The 22,243-nt window shown below is 45.2% G+C and overlaps 1 protein-coding gene across 3 annotated transcripts in view; it reads left to right on the forward strand.

Moving 5' to 3' along the window:
• The window catches only part of Pfkp (phosphofructokinase, platelet), a 64,307-nt gene that overhangs the window by 23,070 nt on the left and 18,994 nt on the right, over positions 1-22,243 (forward strand). For all 3 annotated transcript variants that reach the window (XM_063276718.1, XM_039096037.2, NM_206847.2), the window contains exons 3-14: positions 1,344-1,421; positions 4,483-4,672; positions 6,364-6,529; positions 7,903-7,947; positions 8,195-8,303; positions 12,417-12,512; positions 14,169-14,261; positions 14,824-14,949; positions 16,806-16,870; positions 17,134-17,203; positions 17,445-17,591; positions 19,739-19,809. In XM_063276718.1, coding sequence (XP_063132788.1) covers positions 1,344-1,421; positions 4,483-4,672; positions 6,364-6,529; positions 7,903-7,947; positions 8,195-8,303; positions 12,417-12,512; positions 14,169-14,261; positions 14,824-14,949; positions 16,806-16,870; positions 17,134-17,203; positions 17,445-17,591; positions 19,739-19,809 — 1,256 coding nt within the window. The remainder of the gene's footprint in view (positions 1-1,343; positions 1,422-4,482; positions 4,673-6,363; positions 6,530-7,902; positions 7,948-8,194; positions 8,304-12,416; positions 12,513-14,168; positions 14,262-14,823; positions 14,950-16,805; positions 16,871-17,133; positions 17,204-17,444; positions 17,592-19,738; positions 19,810-22,243) is intronic.

Consider the following 22,243-nt stretch of genomic DNA (forward strand, 5'->3'; position numbering starts at 1 on the left):
CTCTTCCTTTTAGTCAAAGGCAGCTTAAAGCTGCAGGTGGCAGCTCTCTCTCTCTCTCTCTCTGATATGATGTGAGCACAATGACTTTGCAGTAAAAACCCGAGTCATTTCCTAGCAAGCTCCCATGGGTGCAGTGGGGCGGAAGCTTTAAAGGCAATAGTAACGAAGCCATTCTTTTCTCATTTCTTTTTTGAATTTTCCTTTGACTTTATTCCTTTGCCGAACATATCTAGGCTATCTATATCTTGTTTTCTAAGTAGCAGAACCCTTTGTAAAAAAAAAAAAATAAGTAAATCAATTTTTAGAGTATCGAGTCTGTATTTTGGGCTGGTTATGTGTATAGAATGGTTGGTAGAATACTTGCCTGGCACACAGGAAGTCTTGGTTTTAATCCCTAGCACCAAATAAAGCGGGGTGTGCGGGTGCAGTGCACACCTGTAACTCTATTGCATGGGAGGTAGTTTAAGGTCATCTTCAGCTTCGCAGTAAATTCAGGCCTAGTCTGGGGTGCGTGAGCACCAACAAACAGAGCCCAACATTTAAGTTAAAAGAGTAAGAGGAAAGGGAACATATGTGTAGCATAGTTAAGTGGTCAAACGGTCTGTGATGGCCTAGTGGGGAACAGTTCTGCGAGTGTGGATGCTACAGGACATTGATGCCAGGAAAGGGGTACCTGCTCTAGACCCGAAACAATTTCTGGTTGCTTTGGAACCTCCCGCTGGTCCTCTTCTCCAAAGTGCACGTTGGGACCACATTCTCTTACCACTGAGTGCAGACCTTATCTCAATGAGCCTTTGTGTGCGAGCTTGGCAGGTCTTCGTGTTACATTGTATCCCAGCCCTTCAGTGAGTGTAACTCTGTGTCCTGCTTTTCTGGGAGAGCTCCTGAGTTGTGATGCTACCCTAGCTGCAGCCTTCACTGTTTTCTCTCCGGCTCAGCAGCCTGAGAGTTTGGATGAAGATACTCCACCCTAGAAGATACTCCACCCTAGAAGATACTCCACCCTAGAAGATACGCCACCCTAGGCAGGATCTGTTTCATCACAGTGGGAAGTAGGACCTGACACATGGACCCAGAGTGCACTGAGACTTCTAACTGTTCATTCCCTTATCTTCCTATGTTCATTATAGAAATGAACTTAGAGGTTTTTGATTTTGATTGATTGATTGGTTGATTGATTACTATAGTTAAATACTTTTATCCAGTGCTTACGTTGCACTGTCTTTTAACAGTTTAAAAACTAGGTTCATTGTCACTTGTGTTTCTGTTATATAATTCGTGGGTTTGTTGATCAGTTAAAGCCCAGACTCTTTTTAAATAGATGTTTATTTTTTCTCATCCAGGGTTACCAAGGCATGGTGGATGGAGGCTCCAATATTGTGGAAGCCAAGTGGGAGTGTGTCTCCAGCATTCTACAAGTGGTAGGTGCCTTGCTGTTCTTTGTTTCTCTATTTTAAAGTCTCTGCTTCTGTTTAAAACACTGGATGCTTGAGTAAGTTCTAACACGTGTTCCCATCCCTGGTAGCTAATGATAAACTGTAATTAGTTTATTGTTTTAAGATGGTTATAAGGCCAGGGAACACTCACTTCTTATCCTGTTCCTTATTTTCCTTGTCTCTGGGACAAATATCTGACTGAAGGAAACCAAAGGAGGGTTACATTGGCTCGTGGTTCAGTAGGTAGAGTCCTTCAAGTCAGGAGAGCAAGGTGGCTTGAGAGACTGTGCAGTCCAGGCCACGGTGGCTTGTGGTCAAGCTTGTGACAAAGAGAGACTGTTGAGTGGCTTCTCCGTGCCCTGGCAGATCAGAAGCAGAGGACTGGGGCCAGAAGTTGAGATGGTTGTCACCTTCAAGGGCCAACCCCAGCAAACCACTTGGAATTCACCTAGTCTCAAAGCAGCTACAGTTTTCTTTCTTTCTGTCTTTCTTCCTTTCCTTTCCTTCTTTCTTTCTTTCTTTTTTTTTTTTTTTTTAAAAGATTTTTATTTATTTTAAGCTATGTGAGTACATTTCAGACACATCAGAAGAGGGCATCGGATCCCATTACAGATGGTTGTGAGCCACCATGTGGTTGCTGGGAATTAAACAATGGACCTCTAGAAGAGCAGTCAGTGCTCTTAATTGCTGAGCCATCTCCCCAGCCCCAGCTACAGTTTTCTTAAATAGCACCACTGCTTGAGGACCAAGGCTTCAAAGTCAGCTGCCTGTGGGGTACACTTTGCATTCAATCTACAATATGTGCCATTTAATTATATTTTTACTTTATGTGTGTATGTTGAGTGCCTATGTAAGCATATGTGTATGCCTGTGCATGGAAGTCTAGAAGATGATGTTGGGTCCCTCGGGGCTGCAGTTACAACCATTTGTGCAATGCATGGCTTGGTATTTGGTAGCTAGAATCTGAGGATCTGGTCCCCATGATTATAGAGCAAGCAGTCTTCACCACTGAGTCATCTTTCAGGCCCTTTTATTAAGTCTTAAAAATATCAACCGGACCTTAACTCAGGAAGCGTCTTTGCAGTACAAGCTTGGGTGCCTCTGCAAGCCTCAGTTACTGTTCACTGTGGTACTTGTGGCAGACTCTTTCCTCCAGAGCAGAAGAGTGCAAAGGTTAATTCGGTTTGCTGGTACTGTGTGCTCATCGGTCAATCTCTGTGCCCACTGGGTTTTTACATATCCTTGGCACAGAGTAAAACACAGCCTGGGAAATATTCTGCCTGGCAGCCCCTGGGGCTGTGGATTTAACTGGGACACTTCAGCCCTGTTCTCGCTTGAAGCAGACACAGCTAATTTCTGTGTTGTGCACAAGGAAGAGGTAATTGTCACTGGAGGCAAAAAAAAAAAAAAAAAAAAAAAAAAAAAAAAAAAAAAAAAACAGTTGCTTGCTTTGAATTTTAAAGAAATCTGTCCAGGGAAACTTCTGCCTCTAATATCCCTAGAACCTTAATGAAGGTTCCTAATTAGTTGAGAAGTAAAGAGAAGTTGTAGAAAGGAAAGAAGAGCCTTTAAAACCTAAGATTAATCTTTGACTTATCCTGAGTACTTTTCAATATAAGTAAAATTGCAAATTCGCTCTGAAGGTGCTAAAGGCATGTGTGTTCCTTAACAAATATCAAAGACTCAGACACTGCACCTGGGAATTTCTTAGTTTTGCTGCGTGCCTAGAGAGTGGAGGACATTTTGGCACATCATAGTTAGGCGGAGTAATGCTCTCAAGACAAGCGCATTATCAACACAGAACATCCCCATTCTGCTGTTGTGATTGAGATAGGAAAACAGGAAACACTGTTGTGGTTAAAAGATTGTGTGTGTGTGTGTGTGTGTGTGTGTGTGTGTGTGTGTGTGTGTAAATCTGTGAATGGCATCTGTAAGTTGCTTGCTCATAGTTTCATTCCCTGGCTTTGGCCGCCATATCTGTTCAGCCCTGGTGACCCCATGGTTCCCTTTGACTTCCGGTTGTAACAAGTAGTCTGTCCTTCTGACTGATCTTCATCAGAAGGTTCAGAGGACAGGCTCAGCTCTGCTCTGGACTTGGCATGTGCCACCCCTGGCCTGCCTCTGTGATGTCCGAATAAGCAGTTTCCCATCACACTTAGCATCGGCAATGTTAACCCAGGATTGGTATAGGTGGTGAATTGATTCCAGCTCTATTAGTAATTTCTAACTAAAGTTTCACTCAACAACCTGGCAGTAATTTTCAGGTAAAATTGTAAATTTCTATGGCTGTATAAATGAGCTATAAACATACAAATAAATTCTGCATGCAAGAAGGATAATGGGTTTTTAGTTGAGCCATCTGCATTGAAACTCTGCCTGCAGCATGGTTCAGCCTGGAAACCTCACTAGTCAAAAGCAGTTGTCTAAGGGGTGGACTCAACTTTTCTAAATTGATTCATTGTTTTTTTTTTAAAGAAACCTTATTGTTCTAAAATCATAACTTTTGGGGAAGGGGTGGGAAGCTTTTGGGGGAGCGGTGGCAGTTTTACTGAGAGAGGCACAGGTGAACTCTCACTCTTGGGTATCGTCCTGACCCTTCATGGGGACAACCATATTGGGGCTACACTTTAAGTGAAGCCACTGAAACTACCCACCTTTCAGATTCCTGTGGTTCAATGATCTGACTCATAAGAGAGCGAGGTCATCATCAGGAGGCAGGACCAGTTTGCTCTACAGGTCATGGCTGATGCCCAGTGGAGTGCCAGTTCATCGCTTTGACCCCAAGAAGCTGGGAGGCTGCAGTGACCCCATAGACACTTGACTCTGTCTGTTCAGTGGAAAGCTAACATTCACCTTCCACGAGCTTCAGGCTAGTGTTAGTGTGTTCCTTTAGGGACTTCCACTAAAAGTAGGAAACTCAGACTTTGAAGTAGACTGATGACCGAGATGAAAATGAAGAAACCCTTTGGAAAGTCCTGCAAGTCTCGTGGATCACTGCCCGTGCCGATCCGTCTGATTTACTGCCTGCATGCTATGTCCTTTCCAGGGTGGGACCATCATCGGCAGTGCGCGTTGCCAAGCCTTCCGCAGCCGTGAAGGGCGTCTGAAAGCCGCCTGTAACCTGGTACGCTTGGGCATAACCAACCTGTGCGTGATCGGTGGGGACGGAAGTCTCACGGGAGCCAACCTCTTCCGGAAGGAGTGGAGCGGTCTTCTGGAAGAGCTGGCTAAGAATGGTATGTTTCTCTTTCCGTTTCCCAAGTTAGTGCTTTTCTCTGAGAAGCCTGCTTCAGATTTCCCTGTCGGTGTTTTTTGTTTTTTTGTTTTTAAAAGTGTGGGAATAGTAAGTACACTGTGTATTCTTTAAGGGGGAGAGAGGGAAACTGATGTGAACATATATACTTTTTTAAAGATGTATTTATTTATTTTATATATAAGTACAATGTAGCTATCTTCCAACACACCAGAAGAAGGCATCAGATCTTATTACAAATGGTTGCGAGCCACCATGTGGTTGCTTGGAATTGAACTCAGGACCTCTGGAAGAGCAGTCAGTGCTCTTAACCACTGAGCCATCTCTCCAGCCTGAACATACCGACTTCGGAGCCATCTTTCTTATTTTTGTTTTTGAGATGTGGTCTCACTACATAGACCAGACTGGCATTTGAACTTATAGATCTCCCTGCACCTGCCCCTGCCAGCCTGGGTTCAAAGGGTGTACCACCACACAAATGAAGTCCCAGCTTCGTTTTTAGCCATAGGCAAATTGTGGCTGTCATTTTGCCCCTTGTGATTTGGCACTGCAGAGTTTAAATCTGTATCCCAGATAAGAACAGCAATGACAGTAAGCCCTATTGTGTGCTAGGTACTACGCGCCCCTTTTCCTAGGGAGGTCCGTGGACTCTCATGACAGTAATCATATACACCCCTATCAAAGAGATAAGGGTCATAAGGGAAGCCAAGCAGCTGTAACCATTGTCTGTGTGCACACTGGCCCTTGGACGCCAGCATCCACATTTCCAGCCATCACGTATTTCTGTTGATACACAGATGTCTAGGGATGTCTCTAAATCTCTATGTTACAAGAGTTCAATTTAAAGATGCTGATCTGCTCTCCCCCTCCTCTCTCTTAATTTTAAATTTCTTTTGATATTATTTAGGATGTCTGAGGACTCTATAAAGTTCTTATTATTGTAATCCCAATTGCATATCAAATGTAATCAGCAAGAGTCTGTTGCTCAAACAGCAATTTCATGAAAATCGGAAATGAGATAAAGTGTATGTCCTCAAGTTTCATTTTAAGCAAACTTCAAAAGTCTATTCAGGAAATGGAGCCGAGAAGCCTCACTCCATCTGTTTGTTCTAATACCCCATCTAACACCAGCCCATTGGTGACCATGAGTAAAGACTTAGAAGAAACACGCCCCCACCCACACACTACTCTAATTTCATCTATGTAGAACCACCTGACCAGGTATGTTTATCCTGACAGCTAACAGCATACTTACTAACTAGTTTCCTGAGTGGGCATCCTTAAGACATCTCTAGGAAGGTGATCAGAAGTTTCTGTGGTACTTAATTCAGAAATTAATAAGTGTCCTCATTATTGTCCACAGCCATTGCTATGAAGAATGTTTAAGTTTGTATCCTAAGTTGCAACATTTGGATCTTTATAATCTAATGTTCTTGCTAACTTGTCCAGTGCCAATTTCTGTCCTGTCTAGTTCTTTCTGTCTTCACATAGCTTACCTTTCCTTCAGTATGCTGATTTCAGGCTGTGAAGAGTTCTGGGGAAATTAATAAAAAAAACAGAACTCGGGGTACTTGACTTCTATACCCTGGCCACTGTCTTTCACGTCTGGTGGAGCACCAGGAGACTATGGTAGCTCTTGCTGGATCTGAGTTGAGTTTCTTATCTCTAACACAGGTGAGATCGATTCGGACACAGTGAAGAAGCACGCCTACCTCAACGTGGTGGGCATGGTGGGCTCCATTGACAATGACTTCTGTGGCACAGACATGACCATCGGTACAGATTCAGCTCTGCACCGAATTATTGAAGTTGTTGATGCCATCATGACCACTGCCCAGAGGTAAAAGGACTTAGGGAAACCAACCAGCGGGCTATTACTTCTGGTTCTGAAAGCGTTCAGCAGATCCCATATTTGTATGATTCTAAATGTGCTTATTGGGAGAAAAACTAGAAAACACAAGGAAACAATAATTATCCAAAGCCCCCCCCCCCCTCCCAAGGCCATCTTGTTTCAGAATGAGAGAGAGAGAGAGAGAGAGAGAGAGAGAGAGAGAGAGAGAGAGAGACTCTTAGTGAGTGGCACACTTGTTAGTGGAGCAAGACATCCTCATCACCGCTGAGATTCCAAGGTACCGATGAGCCCGATTTTGAGTAGAACATTTAACAGTTTATCTGCAGTGATCTAGGCTTACAAGGAGGCATGACTGACTAGCAGCTTTCTAGAGAACCACAGAATTCCCATAAATCTTTCCCTGAAAATCAAGCTAAATAGTAAGCCAGACAGGCGCCTTTCATTGTGTGAGGGGATGGCTCGAAGCTTGGAGCATCCGGAACAAGTGTTATTGAGGGAGGCTGGCCCCTTTTGTGTGTCACGTCTGGTTCTTAGCTGCCTCTGCCCATTGTACTCTGTGACGCTGGGAAAATCACATCACCTCTTCTGGACTGGAAGGACCGCTCAGAGGAATTGGATCTTTCAACAGCAAGGACAGGCAGCCATTGTGTGCTGGTGGAGCTGATTTGTAGCATTCATGATCTTGGGCTTACTTGGATATAACCAGCTTGGGGCTTTGTTTTCCCCTCTGTAGATGAGATTGGCCGTTTTTAGACTCCCAACTTCATGGCCTCTCAAGTTCTCAGATCTCGGCTATGATCCCAGCTAACCCATAGCTTTCAGAAGTATCCAACTTAGTTCAGAGTAGATGCTTGTTAGAAAAAAGCATAGGAAGCCATCTTAAAAGTATTGCGTGGTCTTCGGAAATGATGAATCGCAACTTGAAGCAATACCGAGGATGTGGTTTAGCTGTATAGTGCTTGCCTCGCACGCAGGAAGCCCAGGCTCAATTTCCAGCACCCCATAAGCTGGAGGTGGTAGCGTATGCGTGTAGTCCTAGCAACTTGGATGCAGAGGCAGAAGGATCGGAAGTTCAAGGTCACTTACGCTTGGCCACACAGTTCAAGGTCAGCTGAGGGGCATATGAGAGCATGTTTCAAAAAGCACCCTCCCCCGCCTCCCCCCTCAAAATGCAGTCACTATTGAAGCCCCATTACTCTTTAGGTCTGAAGCACTTGCACTGAGTAGAGTTTGCTTTTTGTAGAAAACGAGTCAGCTTTTGACAGCTTGGTGTCAGCCAGACAGCTGAGGAGCAAGCTTTCTTCTCTAAGTACGCTTTTTCTGCTGTGAATGCTAACACGTGTCCTTTACCCCCTTCCTAGCCACCAGAGAACCTTCGTCCTGGAGGTGATGGGGAGACACTGTGGGTAGGTATCTGCCAACACCATCCTGGTAGGAATGAACCTTAGCGGCGTCTACATGAGTGCTCTGCACCACTCATTGCAACAGGGGGCAGTCTTAGAAACAGGGGGCAGTCTCAAAGGAACCAGAACCCCCAGGGGATATCAAGGGGCATAGCTGCCCAAGGTTGTCTGTGAGCATAAGTGGTACACTAACTAGCCTTGCAAGCAGGCTCCTTCCTCCCAGTGTATTAATTATTTTTTGTCCCCACAGTTACTTGGCCTTGGTGAGCGCCTTGGCTTGCGGTGCCGACTGGGTGTTCCTTCCAGAGTCTCCGCCAGAGGAAGGTTGGGAGGAAGAAATGTGCCTCAAACTCTCCGAGGTACCTGGGACTCTGGGCTATGCTGCTAGAGTAAGGATGCACGAGGTCTTTTGGGGTGGCCAAGCTGGATGGCTCCTTTAAATACTCAAAAACTTGCTTGTAAAAAAACAAAACAAAACAAAAACCAAATGAGGTCAAGCCCGTTGCCAAGGATCTGCTTGCATAGGCTGACGTTGTCATGGAGAAACAACTGGCACCACTGATGCCTCCCATCCAAAGCAGTAGTTCTGCTTCTAAGTGGCTTGAGTGTCACAAGATGAGATCATGGTGGCTACCCAACATCAGGATCACAGAGGAAACTCTCGGGTGCTATTCGAGTCATCACTGAACTCAGACAGGCATGTGTCGACCTCTCCTTTTAAATCTTATCTCCCCTACCATCCAAATAAGGGGTGAGGTATTGTGACATTCCTTTCTACATTGTGTGGGGAGTTTAGGCTCTTCTGTGCTCTAATTATTTTGATCCATGCTCCTCCCTTTTTTGGTCAGGAGTTTGTTGTATGTTGTCTTTGACAGCCTAGTTGCTTTTTAGGGTGGGGCCGATATTCCCCTATGAAGTCGGAAGACAATGTGGATTGGCTTCTTTAAGACTGTGCTTAGCTATCAGGACTACCGATCTTCATATGTAGGTGACTTTTCTCTCCCTTATTTTTGAAGCGATCTTTATAACTGAGCTACAAGAAAGTTATGTAACCATTATATCACAGACCAATTTTATTTAGAGCCAGCGAGCCCCGAAGCAGTGTGTAGAAGCGGCTGCGTGTGTGTGGGTAATAAAATGTTGCTTTTGAGTCAGTCTTAAAGGAGGAAAAGCATCCAAGTCATGAGTCAAATAGGTTTTGCCAAAACAGAAACCTATGTGAACGGTTAAAGCTATGTCATAGTGAGAAAAACCGAGCTTCTTTTGGAGGCCTGATGTCTTAACAAGCTAGTGCTACTGGTGGATGATCAAAACGACCCTCCCTCTGGGAGGGAGTTTCCTTTGCTTTGGTCCTGACCTGTGGGACATTAGCAATATCCTCAGGTGTCCAATTAAGACAGATTGTCCACACCTGGTCCCTTGAGCTGTAGTATTCCCATTTCCTGGAGCTTGAGTATGACCCAGGGGACTAGATTACCACCACACAGGACGTCACCTCTGTGGTCTCATCACTTCTGTGGTCTCATCTTCCTTAGACGTCAAGTCTAATGCTCTCATGTCTTCTCCTTCCTGACTTGCCTGCAGCCTGATTGCACAGTGACACTGTCACAGGCCACACATCCATGGAGAGTGATTCAGGGATAAGGATAACTGTTGGGCTTGGCTGACAGGAAGTGCACAGTCAGTTTGTTCAAAACGGTCGTTCAATGTCTAGATACTCATTTTAGATTAAAGGCTACTTCTTCATGTAATCTTATCTAAAGAACCTCCTTAGAGTCTAGACCGTGTACACTGTGCTTTCTGGTATGACAAAACCAGGATCTATACCTTCCCATCCCCCAGGTTTTGGCTGAATTAGAGCCGAACATTTTGCTCTCTTTGTATCTGTCTTTTTACTTTTTCCTGGCCACCAATACAATGCTGTAAGGTTTCCCCCAATATTTTGAAGGGTTAACTAGCTTACGGAAAAAATATCTCTTGCAAGGGTACAGAATTCATTGGCTTAGACATTGGCTGTACTGCTATGAGAATGACTTTGACCACAGAATGTCACCTTTTTATGTCCTCTCTTACATGGGAAAATTAGTGATTTTATGAAGGTCAGTGGGTCAATTAATTCAGTCTAGACCCTGAACTTGGAGGCACTCAGTAAGTGGTAGGGCCATTGTATCTCTCTTCCTTCTTAAATGCCCTGAGAATTCCATTGTTTGTATGCATAAATGTATTTGTACACATGCAAAGGAATCATAGTTTGTTTCTCTGTTGGTGTAATAAAACACTGGACCAAAATGATCTTGGGAGAGAAGGGTTTATTTTAGCTTGTAGTCCGTCATCTTGAGAACATAGGACAGAAGCCCAAGGCAAGAACCATTGAGGGATGCTGCTTACTTACTTCCTTATGCCAACCTACCTGCACAGGGGTGTCACTGCCCACAGTGGGCACAGCCGTCCCACCTCAAGTAGCAATCAAGAAAATGCCTTGGGGTGTTGTTCTTTAGGCACTGTCTACCCTTTTTCTTCTTTGGAGACACTGTCTTAATTGGGAACCACCTCCTGTCGACTATCCCAGCTTTAGTGCGACAAGCTTGTCCATCATGCCCCTCCGTCCTTCTTTAAAAGCATAGTTCTGGAAATTCAGGTTCTTGTGTTTGAAAGGGCAAGTACTTTACAAGCAACCAAAGCTGTTTCCCTAGGCCACGGATTCCACTGTCTTTTAACCACTTCGGGATCGTTTGCACCATGGCTATGGCACACCTATTTAGCTGTCCCATCTCTGTGGCCTGTTGTCTTTCTAGTACTCTCTCAAGGAACGTTAAGGCAATCTACCCAGTACTTCTCATGCCTTTACGCTTGTAAGAAAGTGTTTGTTATTCTTCAAATTCTTCATTCTTCACATTGTACACATTTTTCAAAGTGTGGCGCTTTTCATAGCTGTCATAGACAAGAACAAATCTTTGTGACCCTGATTATCTGTGTGCCTCTGATCCATGTCAGCATTCTACTTCTTGCCCCCCCTTCAGGCATAGCCAGGGCCCCACACACATGACACTGGCTGTCTTAGGGATTTCTATTGCTGCGAAGAGATCTCATATCATGGCAACCCATACAAAGAAAAAATTTAGTTGGGGCTGGCTTACAGTTTCAGAAGTTTAGCCCATTAACATCATGGCGAGAAAACATGGCAGAGAAGAAGCTGAGAGTTCTACATCTTGATCCCCAGGCAGCAGAAGAGACTGTACCACACTGGACGTAGCATGAGCCTATGTAAGACCTCAGAGCCCACCCCTACAGCAAGGCCACACCTCATAATAGCGCCACTCCCTAGGGGCCCAGAATTCAAACACATTAGTTTATGGGGGCCATTATTATTCAGGCCATCACACCGACCTTTTTCTAAGGGACCATAGTTTGTTTGTGATTTTTATAGAAAGAAAATCCACTGAGCTAACCTACAGCATGATATAGTGGCCAGGCACTCTTAGACGCGTCATATCCTTGAGTGACTGCTTGAGTTTATATAAGGCAGTGTGTGCCAGGGTCTAAGCACATGGCACAGGGCACCAGAATGGGACCTGGCAAATAGAGGTAACTGTGTTCATCTCAGACCCTTCGCATGGGCAGTATGTCTGTTAGATTTCTGTCACTGCGGTAAACCTCTGAACTAAGGCCAAGGAAACCTTTATTTTAGCTCCTGATCTTGGAGGTCTTGGCTCATGGTTGGTTGAACCCTCAATGACACCATGAGTCATGACAGGGCTTACAAGGCAGAGGAGGATTATTTACCTCATGGTGGCCAGAAAGAAAAAAAAAAAAACCATGGGGGAATGAAGAGTGGGGATGGGGTCATAATATCCACTCCCAAAGGACCCTTTGCCAGGTAATTTGTCTTCTCTCTCTAGGCTCCACCTCATATCCTCACCCAGTGGTTCTATAGACTGGGGAAAAAAATCCCTCAATGCATGGGTCTTTTTTGTATCCTTTCTCAATTTCTTATCCATTACGTACCTATCTGCTACCCAGGCGTGTATGCAGTATTACCACATGTGATGGGGGTGAGTTGTTGACCTCATGTGAGTGAGTCTAGGGAAGTCCATGCAGAGACTGGAAAGAGCTCTAGCATAAAGGGAACAGAAAACATGCTTCGGGGTAGGCTAAACTGGGAGAGTCCAGCCTCGGTTTGCCTGCTGTTGTGGGGCTCACTATAATCAACATGTCTACACACCATACTTTAACCCAGGCTAACTGGAGCCAAATTCTTGTGTACGCTTGTAATGTCACCTCGTCTACAACCCCCCTCAGATCTTGCAAAGGCATCTTTCACCTACCTTTGGGGTTACTGAGAAATATTCCCAAGTTAGGCAATGATTTCTACCTGGAAAGAGGCCATCTCCACTTAGGCCACATTTCCCCGGAATTGTTGTCATTAGAAACCTACTAAAAGTTTTAGGAGTCTTGATTTTCTGTCTCCTTAGAACCGTGCCCGAAAGAAAAGGCTGAATATCATCATTGTGTCTGAAGGAGCAATCGACACCCAAAATAAGCCAATCACCTCTGAGAAAATCAAGGAGGTAAGCCTAGATGGGCATAGGAGTTGTCAGTCAGTTGTCAGGATTAGATTTAGAATATGGACTCAACTTTCAAAGCACTGGAGATGTGAAACTTAAGAACATCTGGACGGGCAGCGCTTCTTCTTATGCCTCACCTTCAATGGTCATTTACAACTGTCACTAACCATAGACGTGAGACAGTTGGGTAGATAATGATGTTCTTGTGTTAGAAAGGACCATCTGTTAGGCAAGCTTTGCACAGAAGGTAAGGAATCTTGACTACTTGGCACAGACAGCATATTCTGAGAGCCTCTCTGTTTGGAACAATAGACAAGGCCATGCCCAATAAGCATCAATTGATGACATTCTCACCAATAAAACTGCCTACTTGGCTATGAGTCACGGCCTCCTCACGGCCCCTGAGGTAGGGCAGGGTCTGGCAGGCTAATTTCCTGCTACTCTTTCCAACCTGTGCTTACCAGTCTCTACAGGACTTTGCCTTGTTCACCAGGATCGCAGAAGGACTAAGGAGGCCACAAAGCAACAGCTAGGCTACGTGGTTCCAGCCCTGAGTCAGGGCCCGCAGGCATTACTAATCTGGTTTTACAAGGTTTATTTTTTAACTTTCATTATTTTTTTTTCTTCCTGCTAAGGAGCCTGTGCCAGCCTCGAATTGGCCATCCTCTTGTTAGAATTAAAGGTGCAACCACCATGCGATGCCTTGCTCCTTGTCTTTGGCAGTGCCAAGGACTAGAAACCCAAGATCTCAAGTGCCTGGCAAGTGCTTTACCATCGAGGCACACCCATAGCCCTACAAGCTGATTTCTTTACCATTGTTAAGTTACAGTTATTTAATGAGCCAAGCTCATTTTGTAATGACTCCAGTACCAGATCTGCACCTTAGCATTAAATCATCAACTGGGGCTGGTGAAAAAGATATTAAACAGCATATACTGACATCTATTTAGAAGAGCAGGGCAGAGGTTGTCTTTCTCAGTAACATAAAATTAAGATGAACTCCAGCAACATGAAATGCGCACGGATGGATATAGGTAGCCTTATTATATATGCAGGGGATCTGTTAGTCCCAAGGAGATTCATAGACTCTGTAGATCACCAGCCAGTATTGCTGGTGGCATGGGGCTGGATTTTCTGGGTTCTTCCCTTCCCAGCAGAGTTGTACATCATGAAGGGAGATAATCATAACATAAATAATACTTTAAAAACAACTACCTGAGATAGCATTTTTGTAGCGAAGTCGGTGTTATTTACTTTTATCTGCTTGTCAGAAAGTAAAGATGTTAACTTTAGTAGTCCGAGTGTGGTGCTTCCTGTCTGTAACTTTCAAACTCTCAGGATGCTGAGCAGGAGGATCGTAACTTCAAGACCAACCTGGCCTGTATATACTGTTTTCAGTAAAGAAAACCAAATCAAAACAAACAGCAACAATATTAAAAAAGCTTTTACTCAACAATGAAAGCATTATTTGGAAAAATAGATTTTAGGACTGTAGGCAGCTGTTCCCACAGTAGAAATGAAACGATGACCAGTTTTAACGTTCATAATTCTGAAGACAGAGTAGAGGACCCTTGCTCAGTGCTGGTACCTTATGAGGCCGGTATAGCCTTACTGTGGTCTGTTCAGTTGTGTATTTTCTGACGGACATTTTCCCCACAGCTTGTGGTGACAAATTTGGGCTTTGACACCCGGGTCACCATTCTTGGACATGTCCAGAGAGGAGGGACCCCTTCTGCATTTGACAGGATTTTGGTAAGTGGAGACCGAAACTGCTAGATGTTCTTATGAGGCCTCTTCAAGAGACGTTCTAAAGCACTAGTTTATCTCAGAGGCTGACCAGCAGGCTCATCCCTGGAGACATTAGTGGCTTATGCCCTTATTTAAACGTCCTTTGAGACTTACTGACGTAGAATGATTTCCCGGGCTGAGGTCCCAGCCGATGTGGGAGGTCAGTTTGCTTACAGATGGGGAAGACGGGGGTGCTAAGAGAGTGAAACCCAGGAGGTAGGAATGTGGTATCCCGAGTGCAAGCTTCCAGAACCTAACTTAAGAGGACATCAGGCATCCTGAGTCGAAACCCTACATTCTCACATTGCCTAGCATTTCTTATTAGAATTATGGTCTTACTGTTACAGAGATGAGTAGAGATAATCATGGCAGAAGCAGGGTAGCCCCTGATTAAATCCTCGTTTTACAGCCCAAGAAAGGAGGCAGAATGTGAACCCTGGGGTGGCCTCTGGTTATGCACACGGTGTCTCTTGTGCATAGAATGAGGGGTCAGCTATCTCTTAGTGGTTGCAATTGTCATCTGCAGGCCAGCCGTATGGGAGTGGAGGCTGTCCTTGCCTTGCTGGAAGCTACCCCTGAGACCCCAGCCTGTGTCGTGTCACTGAGAGGAAATCAAGCTGTACGCCTGCCTCTGATGGAGTGCGTGCAAATGGTGAGCTCAGGCGCTCAGGTGCTGGGTCAGCACAGACACTGGGCTACCTGTAGATAGGGTGCTCCTATCTGCGTGGTTGGCTTCAGATTCGGTGAGCACTGGGTTAAAATGGCCTTTAGGAGGGCAGAAGGATACCCACCGGGTGATGGCTGCAGGCTTCCTGCATCCTTGGACGATGTGTAAAAGCTTCTCTGTGGCTTGCCTGTTGGTCATGAGCCTTCTCCACTAAGACCTGGAAAACCAAAGAACTGGAAGAGCTTGAAGGGGCTCGAGACCCCGTATGTACAACAATGCCAAGCAACCAGAGCTTCCAGGGACTAAGCCACTACCCAAAGACTATACATGGACTGACCCTGGACTCTGACCCCATAGGTAGCAATGAATAGCCTAGTCAGAGCACCAGTGGAAGGTGAAGCCCTGGGTCCTGCTAAGACTGAACCCCCAGTGAACTAGTCTATGGGGGGAGGGCAGCAATGGGGGGAGGGTTGGGAGGGGAACACCCATAAGGAAGGGGAGGGGGGAGGGGGATGTTTGCCCGGAAACCGGGAAAGGGAATAACACTTGAAATGTATATAAGAAATACTCAAGTTAATAAAAAAAAAAAAAAAAAAAAAAAGAGTCGCTGACTGTGACCACCACCCACAGTTACCGATGGGCCTTGTAGCTCCTGCACACCAGGAGCAGTGAGCCCCAGTGCAGGAAAATGGCCCTGCCTGGAACTAACTGGTGCTATAGCTGCTACATGCCTACGGTCCTCTGGTTACCTTCTATCCTTCTGTCCCTGGGGACAGTCTGATCTGTAAGGGTACACTAGGGAATGGAATTCCACAGACGTGTCTACTGAGAGCTGAAAGAAAAATGGTTCTATTTTTCAACTCAGTTTTCTAGTTGATGAGGCTTGCTTCTTTAGAAACTGCTATTATCTTTCATTTCCCCCAGTTATTTTTTCATGAAATGTTGCATTATTTATTTAGGCTTCTGAATGATCCTGTCATGTATTTTCTTTATAACACACCACACTCTCAGAGAGAGAGAGAGAGGGAAAGGGAGAGGATGAGGATGTGTGTGTGTGAAGGAACTTGCTGAAAATAGCCCTAACTTAATTCCCAGAAGCCAGTAGGAGCGCGGACAGTTTATGTACATATGTGTGGCTACAAGTGTCTGTGCGTGCAAAGATGGATGTGTGTTCCTGTGTATCCCTGGGGATAGAAGAGCAAGAGAAGTGTCTGAAACTGCATGAGAGGTGATAGGCCTGAAACGGTTAGGACCCCCAACCATGCACGGTACTTTTCTATGCAGCTTCGTGAGTTCACTGCGGACAAGTAGATTTGTCCGGGTAAAACAGTTTGTCGTGAGGTTATCTTGCGTGGGTATTCAAACCATCATGGTGGTTTTGTTAATAAGCAGCCACCACAGAGAGCCTCTTGCTAAGAACCAGCAGTTCACTGAGGCTGGTCAGGATGTCCAGCCCTGAGCTCTGTGTCTTGAGGCTGCCTTAATCCCTCGGTTGCTCTCAGCCATCATGAAGCATACTCGAGTTCTGCAGTCTTCCGTGGTGAGCTAGCTACCTGTGTTGTTCTTTATCCTCATCTGCGCTAGGCTGTGGAATAATCAGATACTTTCTTAAGAGACACATTTCCACGAGCTCTGTCTTTGGGGAAATCATCTTTATGATCTTGTGACCATCGAGCAGCAGGTGTCACCTCCCCTTCCTTGGGGCTCTGACCTCACAGCCGAGTCAGCCGTCAGCTTGAGGTCCATGAGCAATGCAATGGGGTCAGACTGTGAAGTCCACCCAGAGAGCATTGAAGGCTTGATTCATTTTTTTCTTTTCTTTCTTTTTTTTTTTTTTTAAGACCCAGGATGTACAGAAAGCAATGGATGAAAGGAGATTTGATGAAGCCGTAAAACTCCGAGGAAGGTGAGTTATCATGAATGAAACTCTTAGTAGAAATGTACTTGTTTGGTCATTGAGACTTAGTCATAATATAAAAATTTAAGAGTCCGGGGCTGAAGCTTTGCAGTTACAAGCCCAACTCAAGTTCGGTTCCCAGAACCCACATGCCTTAGCTCCTAATTACTCGTAACTCCAGCTCCAGGGGAATCAGGTGCCCTCTTCTGGCCCCCACAGACACCTCACAAACCCATACATAATTAAAACTACAATGTCCCTTTTTTCTTTAGGAGTTTTGAGGGCAACCTGAACACCTACAAGCGTCTTGCCATTAAGGAGCCTGATGACAAGATCCCCAAGGTAGGTAGCCAGCTCCCATTCATGATCCAGTCTCCAGAGTGGCCTAGGAATCCTTTCTACCACCCCCGACCAACCCTCTAGTGCAGGTCCCTGGAAACTTACCTTCACCTCTCCATTGCGATCTTAATCCTGACACGGTCACCTCCTACAAAACATGGCATAGTATGACCCCTTATAGATGTGCGACAGGTGGGGACTTGCACCCGTCTGATGACTTGGCCCTACCGTGTTCTCTTTTCAGAGCAATTGCAATGTAGCCATCATCAATGTAGGGGCACCTGCCGCAGGAATGAATGCAGCCGTGCGCTCCGCTGTTCGGGTTGGGATTGCAGAGGGCCACAAGATGTTCGCAATCTATGACGGCTTTGATGGCCTCGCCAATGGCCAAGTGAGTCTCCCGGGAGTCCCTGGGGAAGTTAAAATGTCATTGCGTTTGGGGAGGCCAGCCTCCCCGCAGCATCAGGATTCTTGGTGCTGTAGTTATACCTATTACCAATTTGAGGGTTAAGGGTTACCTTTCACTTAGGATCCCTGCCCTAAGTTAAACTCTAAGCCTTTCCATAAAGCTCAGGGTGTCATGTACTTTCAGATTTTTCTCAAAAGGCCCCAAGGCACAGTAATCCAATGATGCTCACCTCACAGCCTATTGTGTCAAGTTCTGATGACCACAGGCGTGTCATCCAAACCAGCACACACCAGAACTCCATGAAATAAAACCTTAAAAAAATAATAATTCTAATTCTTAAGAATAAAAATGCTGGGTTTCTAGCTCAGCAGTAGAATACTTTCCCAGCATTTAAGGGTTTTATCCTCAGCATTGGGAGAACAACGGTTGGCCAACAAAGTCTGGAACATTCACTGTTTCCCTTTTGTAGCATGTGGTTCACATGTATTAATCCCTTTGACATTATACTATGTCTAAGGTCTTACTACCATTTTTCTTATGAGAGAAATAAGGAGTAGAAACATTGACTCACCTGCTACAGTTCTCATGATGGAGGACTTGAAGCAGGATGGTGAGGCATGTTTGTATTCTGAACCCAGAAATGCTGTGGTTTGTACTACATCTGGTCGATACCTCGGTCAGTTTGTAACCCTGTGGAATTACACGTGTGAGCGAGACGGTCTAAACCCCCACCTCTGCAGACTCTATGTTTTGGAGGCAACGACAGCAAGACTACACTAGCAAGCCATATCGCTGGCTTAGAAGAGAGGGAAGTAAGCTGGATCAATATTTACAAGAGTCCACAGGCCCCCAGCGCTCTGCACGAGTTTCATGCATCAGCTGCTCATGGGAAGCCGATCTCCCACTAATGGATAAGTGGGAACCAAGAGGGATATTGGCTCACTCCAGGCAGATGATGTGATACAAAGACCCCGGGGTTGGATCTGCCCCTGTTTTAGAATAATATAAGGGCCAGGTTAGGGAGGGAGAGGAAGGAAGCAGAAGGGGAGAAGAAAGTAAGAGCCAGGTATCTGTAGGAATTTGGTTTTCTGCCTAAATAAGGTGGAAGGTTCTTAGGAGGGGGGTTGTACATACTGGTACATCTTCTTTCCGATGCCTGGCGAAGGCAGGAAGCTAGCGGACTAGGTGGACTGTAAAGACATTATACAGTTACTGCAAGAAGTGTCAGAGGCAACCGTGGCAGACAGAGATGCCTTCAAGGATCAGACTCCATTTTGAAGTCTCTCACAATGCACTTTGTTCAGGACGGATGTGCGGTGTGAGGCAAAGCTTGTCACAGTCTGTTGTGTTTCAGCTGGCCGAGTGAAAGGGGAGAAATGGGATTTAGAGAGTCAAGAAGGTAGAGCCTGTGCTGGTTCTCCAGGAACCTGAGGAATTGAAGCTAGAGATGCCACGTTGGGGGATGTCTGTAACTTTCTAAAGATCCCACCAGGATCCATTAAGAAGTTCACCAAAAACCACATGACTGGAAGCTTGCAGACCCAGAGTCTTAACTTAGCCCCTGCCTCACCTAACCTGGGAATCGCCCCCAGTTGACTAAACTTCATATGTTTACCCAAGCTGTATTTTATCTCTCCCTTTCTTCTTTGCTAAATTGCTTTAACCTTTGCCAATTTGGTATTCTTTTTTTTTTTTTTTTTTTTTTTTTTTGGTTCTTTTTTTCGGAGCTGGGGACCAAACCCAGGGCCTTGCGCTTCCTAGGCAAGCACTCTACCACTGAGCTAAATCCCCAACCCCCAATTTGGTATTCTTTATTTTCCCCTTTACCAGTGACAGATTCTGGCCAGCTAAGGTGTCCACTCAGGACACGCGCCTCGGGTTAGGGTGCGGATGGTCTCCACAGGCAGGGAAGGAGCCTCTCACTGAAGCTCAGCATTTTGTTTAACCTTAGAAGGGCATGGCAGGCCTTGACTGAGTCAGCCCTGCAGTTCTGGAAACCGACCTGCTGCCTTCCCTATCTCTGTGGGAACTCAGCCTGTGAGCGTACAGAATCCTAAGCTGTTTTCAGAGCCTTCCAAGTCTGCCTTTCTTCCTCCCCTCAGCTGTCTGACTCTGTGTTTGAATACTAGATCAAAGAAATCGGCTGGGGAGATGTCGGAGGTTGGACGGGACAAGGAGGGTCCATTCTTGGGACGAAACGGTAATTTAAAATTTCTTTTTTTATTATTCATTCCATTCGTTCACATCTCAAATGCTATCCCACTTCCAAGTTACCCCTTCCACCAACCCTCCATCCCACATCCGCCCTCCCCACTCCCCTTTGCCTGTATGAGTGCTCCCCCATCCACTCACACTCTCCCATCCCACCACGCCTGCATCCCCTTATGCTGGGGCATCAAACCTCCCTGGGACCAAGGGACTCCCCTCCCATCGATGTCAGATAAGGCCATCCTCTGCTACATATGTATCTGAAGCCATGGAGGAAGTACTTGGGATTGAGATATTTTTAAGAAAGTATTTTATATCAGATCCAGCCCCGTGTTATCATTGGTGATTTCTAGGATGCAAATATTAATACCAGCTACTACTGTACCTTCATCTGTCATACGGAAGAGAAGCAATTTTTAGGTTTGGGGCTCTTATGTCCCTGTGGCTAATGTCTGAGAAGAATCAAGTCAACTTTTCTGCTTGCTTCAATATCAGGGCTTCCAGTGTCAGCTAGACAGGTGGGGATTCCCCAGGTGGCTTCCACAGCCTTCTGGATCGCGTCTCTGTGCCATGGTGTTGGGACGTTGTATGGCAAAGCCTCGGTAGACTGGGGGTTGTGCAGACAAGCTCCCTAGGCCTTGGCACAGAGGCTGTCCAGCTGCGGCCCCAGTGTGCTTTATGGAAGGCAACCTGGGCATCGCTCTTGAGCAGGGTGGAGATGAGCTGACAGCTTGAGATGCTCGCTGAAGCTGTCAAATTTGCCTGTTTGCCATGTTCACTCCCTACAGTTTTCCATATTGGAATAGCTTCATCTTACAACTTACATGTGTCTACCAACAGTATAAGTATATAGTGTTTTCTTTACACATGGAAGGAAGTTTTAGGGGTGGTTGTCGGATAAAACATTAGAATGGGGCATAAACAAGTTTCCTTTGCTTGGTAATGTCCCGGTTGACTGGCTCTCATTTGAAGTAGGTGACAGTATAGAGGCAGAATGTGGGTGGATATGGTTTTTAAGAAAAATAAATGGATATCTCTCTATACAAAGGGTATATATATATATATATATATATATATGCGTGTGTGTGGTATATTGTATATAATATATTACTTGTATACACTTAAATATATATTAAATATATTATATATAAAATATATACATACACAGGCATATACATGTGCATATATGCAAAGGTATGTAATTTGGAAAATGGAAATTTCCAAGAGTAAACACTTAACTCTTTTTTTTTATTTATTATATTTTATATCTCTATGCCTCTATGGAGGCACAAAAGTCTGTGTATGTATGTCCATGTAAATGTCCATGTAAATGTACAGGTATGGAGGTACATTTTTACATTTTTTTTTTTAATTTATTTAATACTTAATAATAATTCTTTGGTTTCCGGGCAAACATCCCCCTCCCCCCTCCCCTTCCTTATGGGTGTTCCCCTCCCAACCCTCCCACCATTGCCGCCCTCCCCCCAACAGTCTAGTTCACTGGGGGTTCACTCTTAGCAGGACCCAGGGCTTCCCCTTCCACTGGTGCTCTTACTAGGATATTCATTGCTACCTATGAGGTCAGAGTCCAGGGTCAGTCCATGTATAGTCTTTAGGTAGTGGCTTAGTCCCTGGAAGCTCTGGTTGCTTGGCATTGTTGTACATATGGGGTCTCGAGCCCCTTCAAGCTCTTCCAGTTCTTTCTCTGATTCCTTCAACGGGGGTCCTATTCTCAGTTCAGTGGTTTGCTGCTGGCATTCGCCTATGTATTTGCTGTATTCTGGCTGTGTCTCTCAGGAGCGATCTACATCCGGCTCCTGTCGGTCTGCACTTCTTTGCTTTATCCATCTTGTCTAATTGGGTGGCTGTATATGTATAGGCCACATGTGGGGCAGGCTCTGAATGGGTGTTCCTTCAGTCTCTGTTTTAATCTTTGCCTCTCTCTTCCCTGCCAAGGGTATTCTTGTTCCCCTTTTAGAGAAGGAGTGAAGCATTCACATTTTGATCATCCGTCTTGAGTTTCTTTTGTTCTAGGCATCTAGGGTAATTCAAGCATTTGGGCTAATAGCCACTTATCAGTGAGTGCATACATGTATGTCTTTCTGTGATTGGGTTAGCTCACTCAGGATGATATTTTCCAGTTCCAACCATTTGCCTACGAATTTCATAAAGCCGTTGTTTTTGATAGCTGAGTAATATTCCATTGTGTAGATGTACCACATTTTCTGTATCCATTCCTCTGTTGAAGGGCATCTGGGTTCTTTCCAGCTTCTGGCTATTATAAATAAGGCTGCGATGAACATAGTGGAGCACGTGTCTTTTTTATATGTTGGGGCATCTTTTGGGTATATGCCCAAGAGAGGTATGGCTGGATCCTCAGGCAGTTCAATGTCCAATTTTCTGAGGAACCTCCAGACTGATTTCCA

The sequence above is a fragment of the Rattus norvegicus genome, chromosome 17 (assembly GCF_036323735.1).
Source record: "Rattus norvegicus strain BN/NHsdMcwi chromosome 17, GRCr8, whole genome shotgun sequence".
In the NCBI taxonomy this organism is placed as follows: Eukaryota; Metazoa; Chordata; class Mammalia; order Rodentia; family Muridae; genus Rattus; species Rattus norvegicus.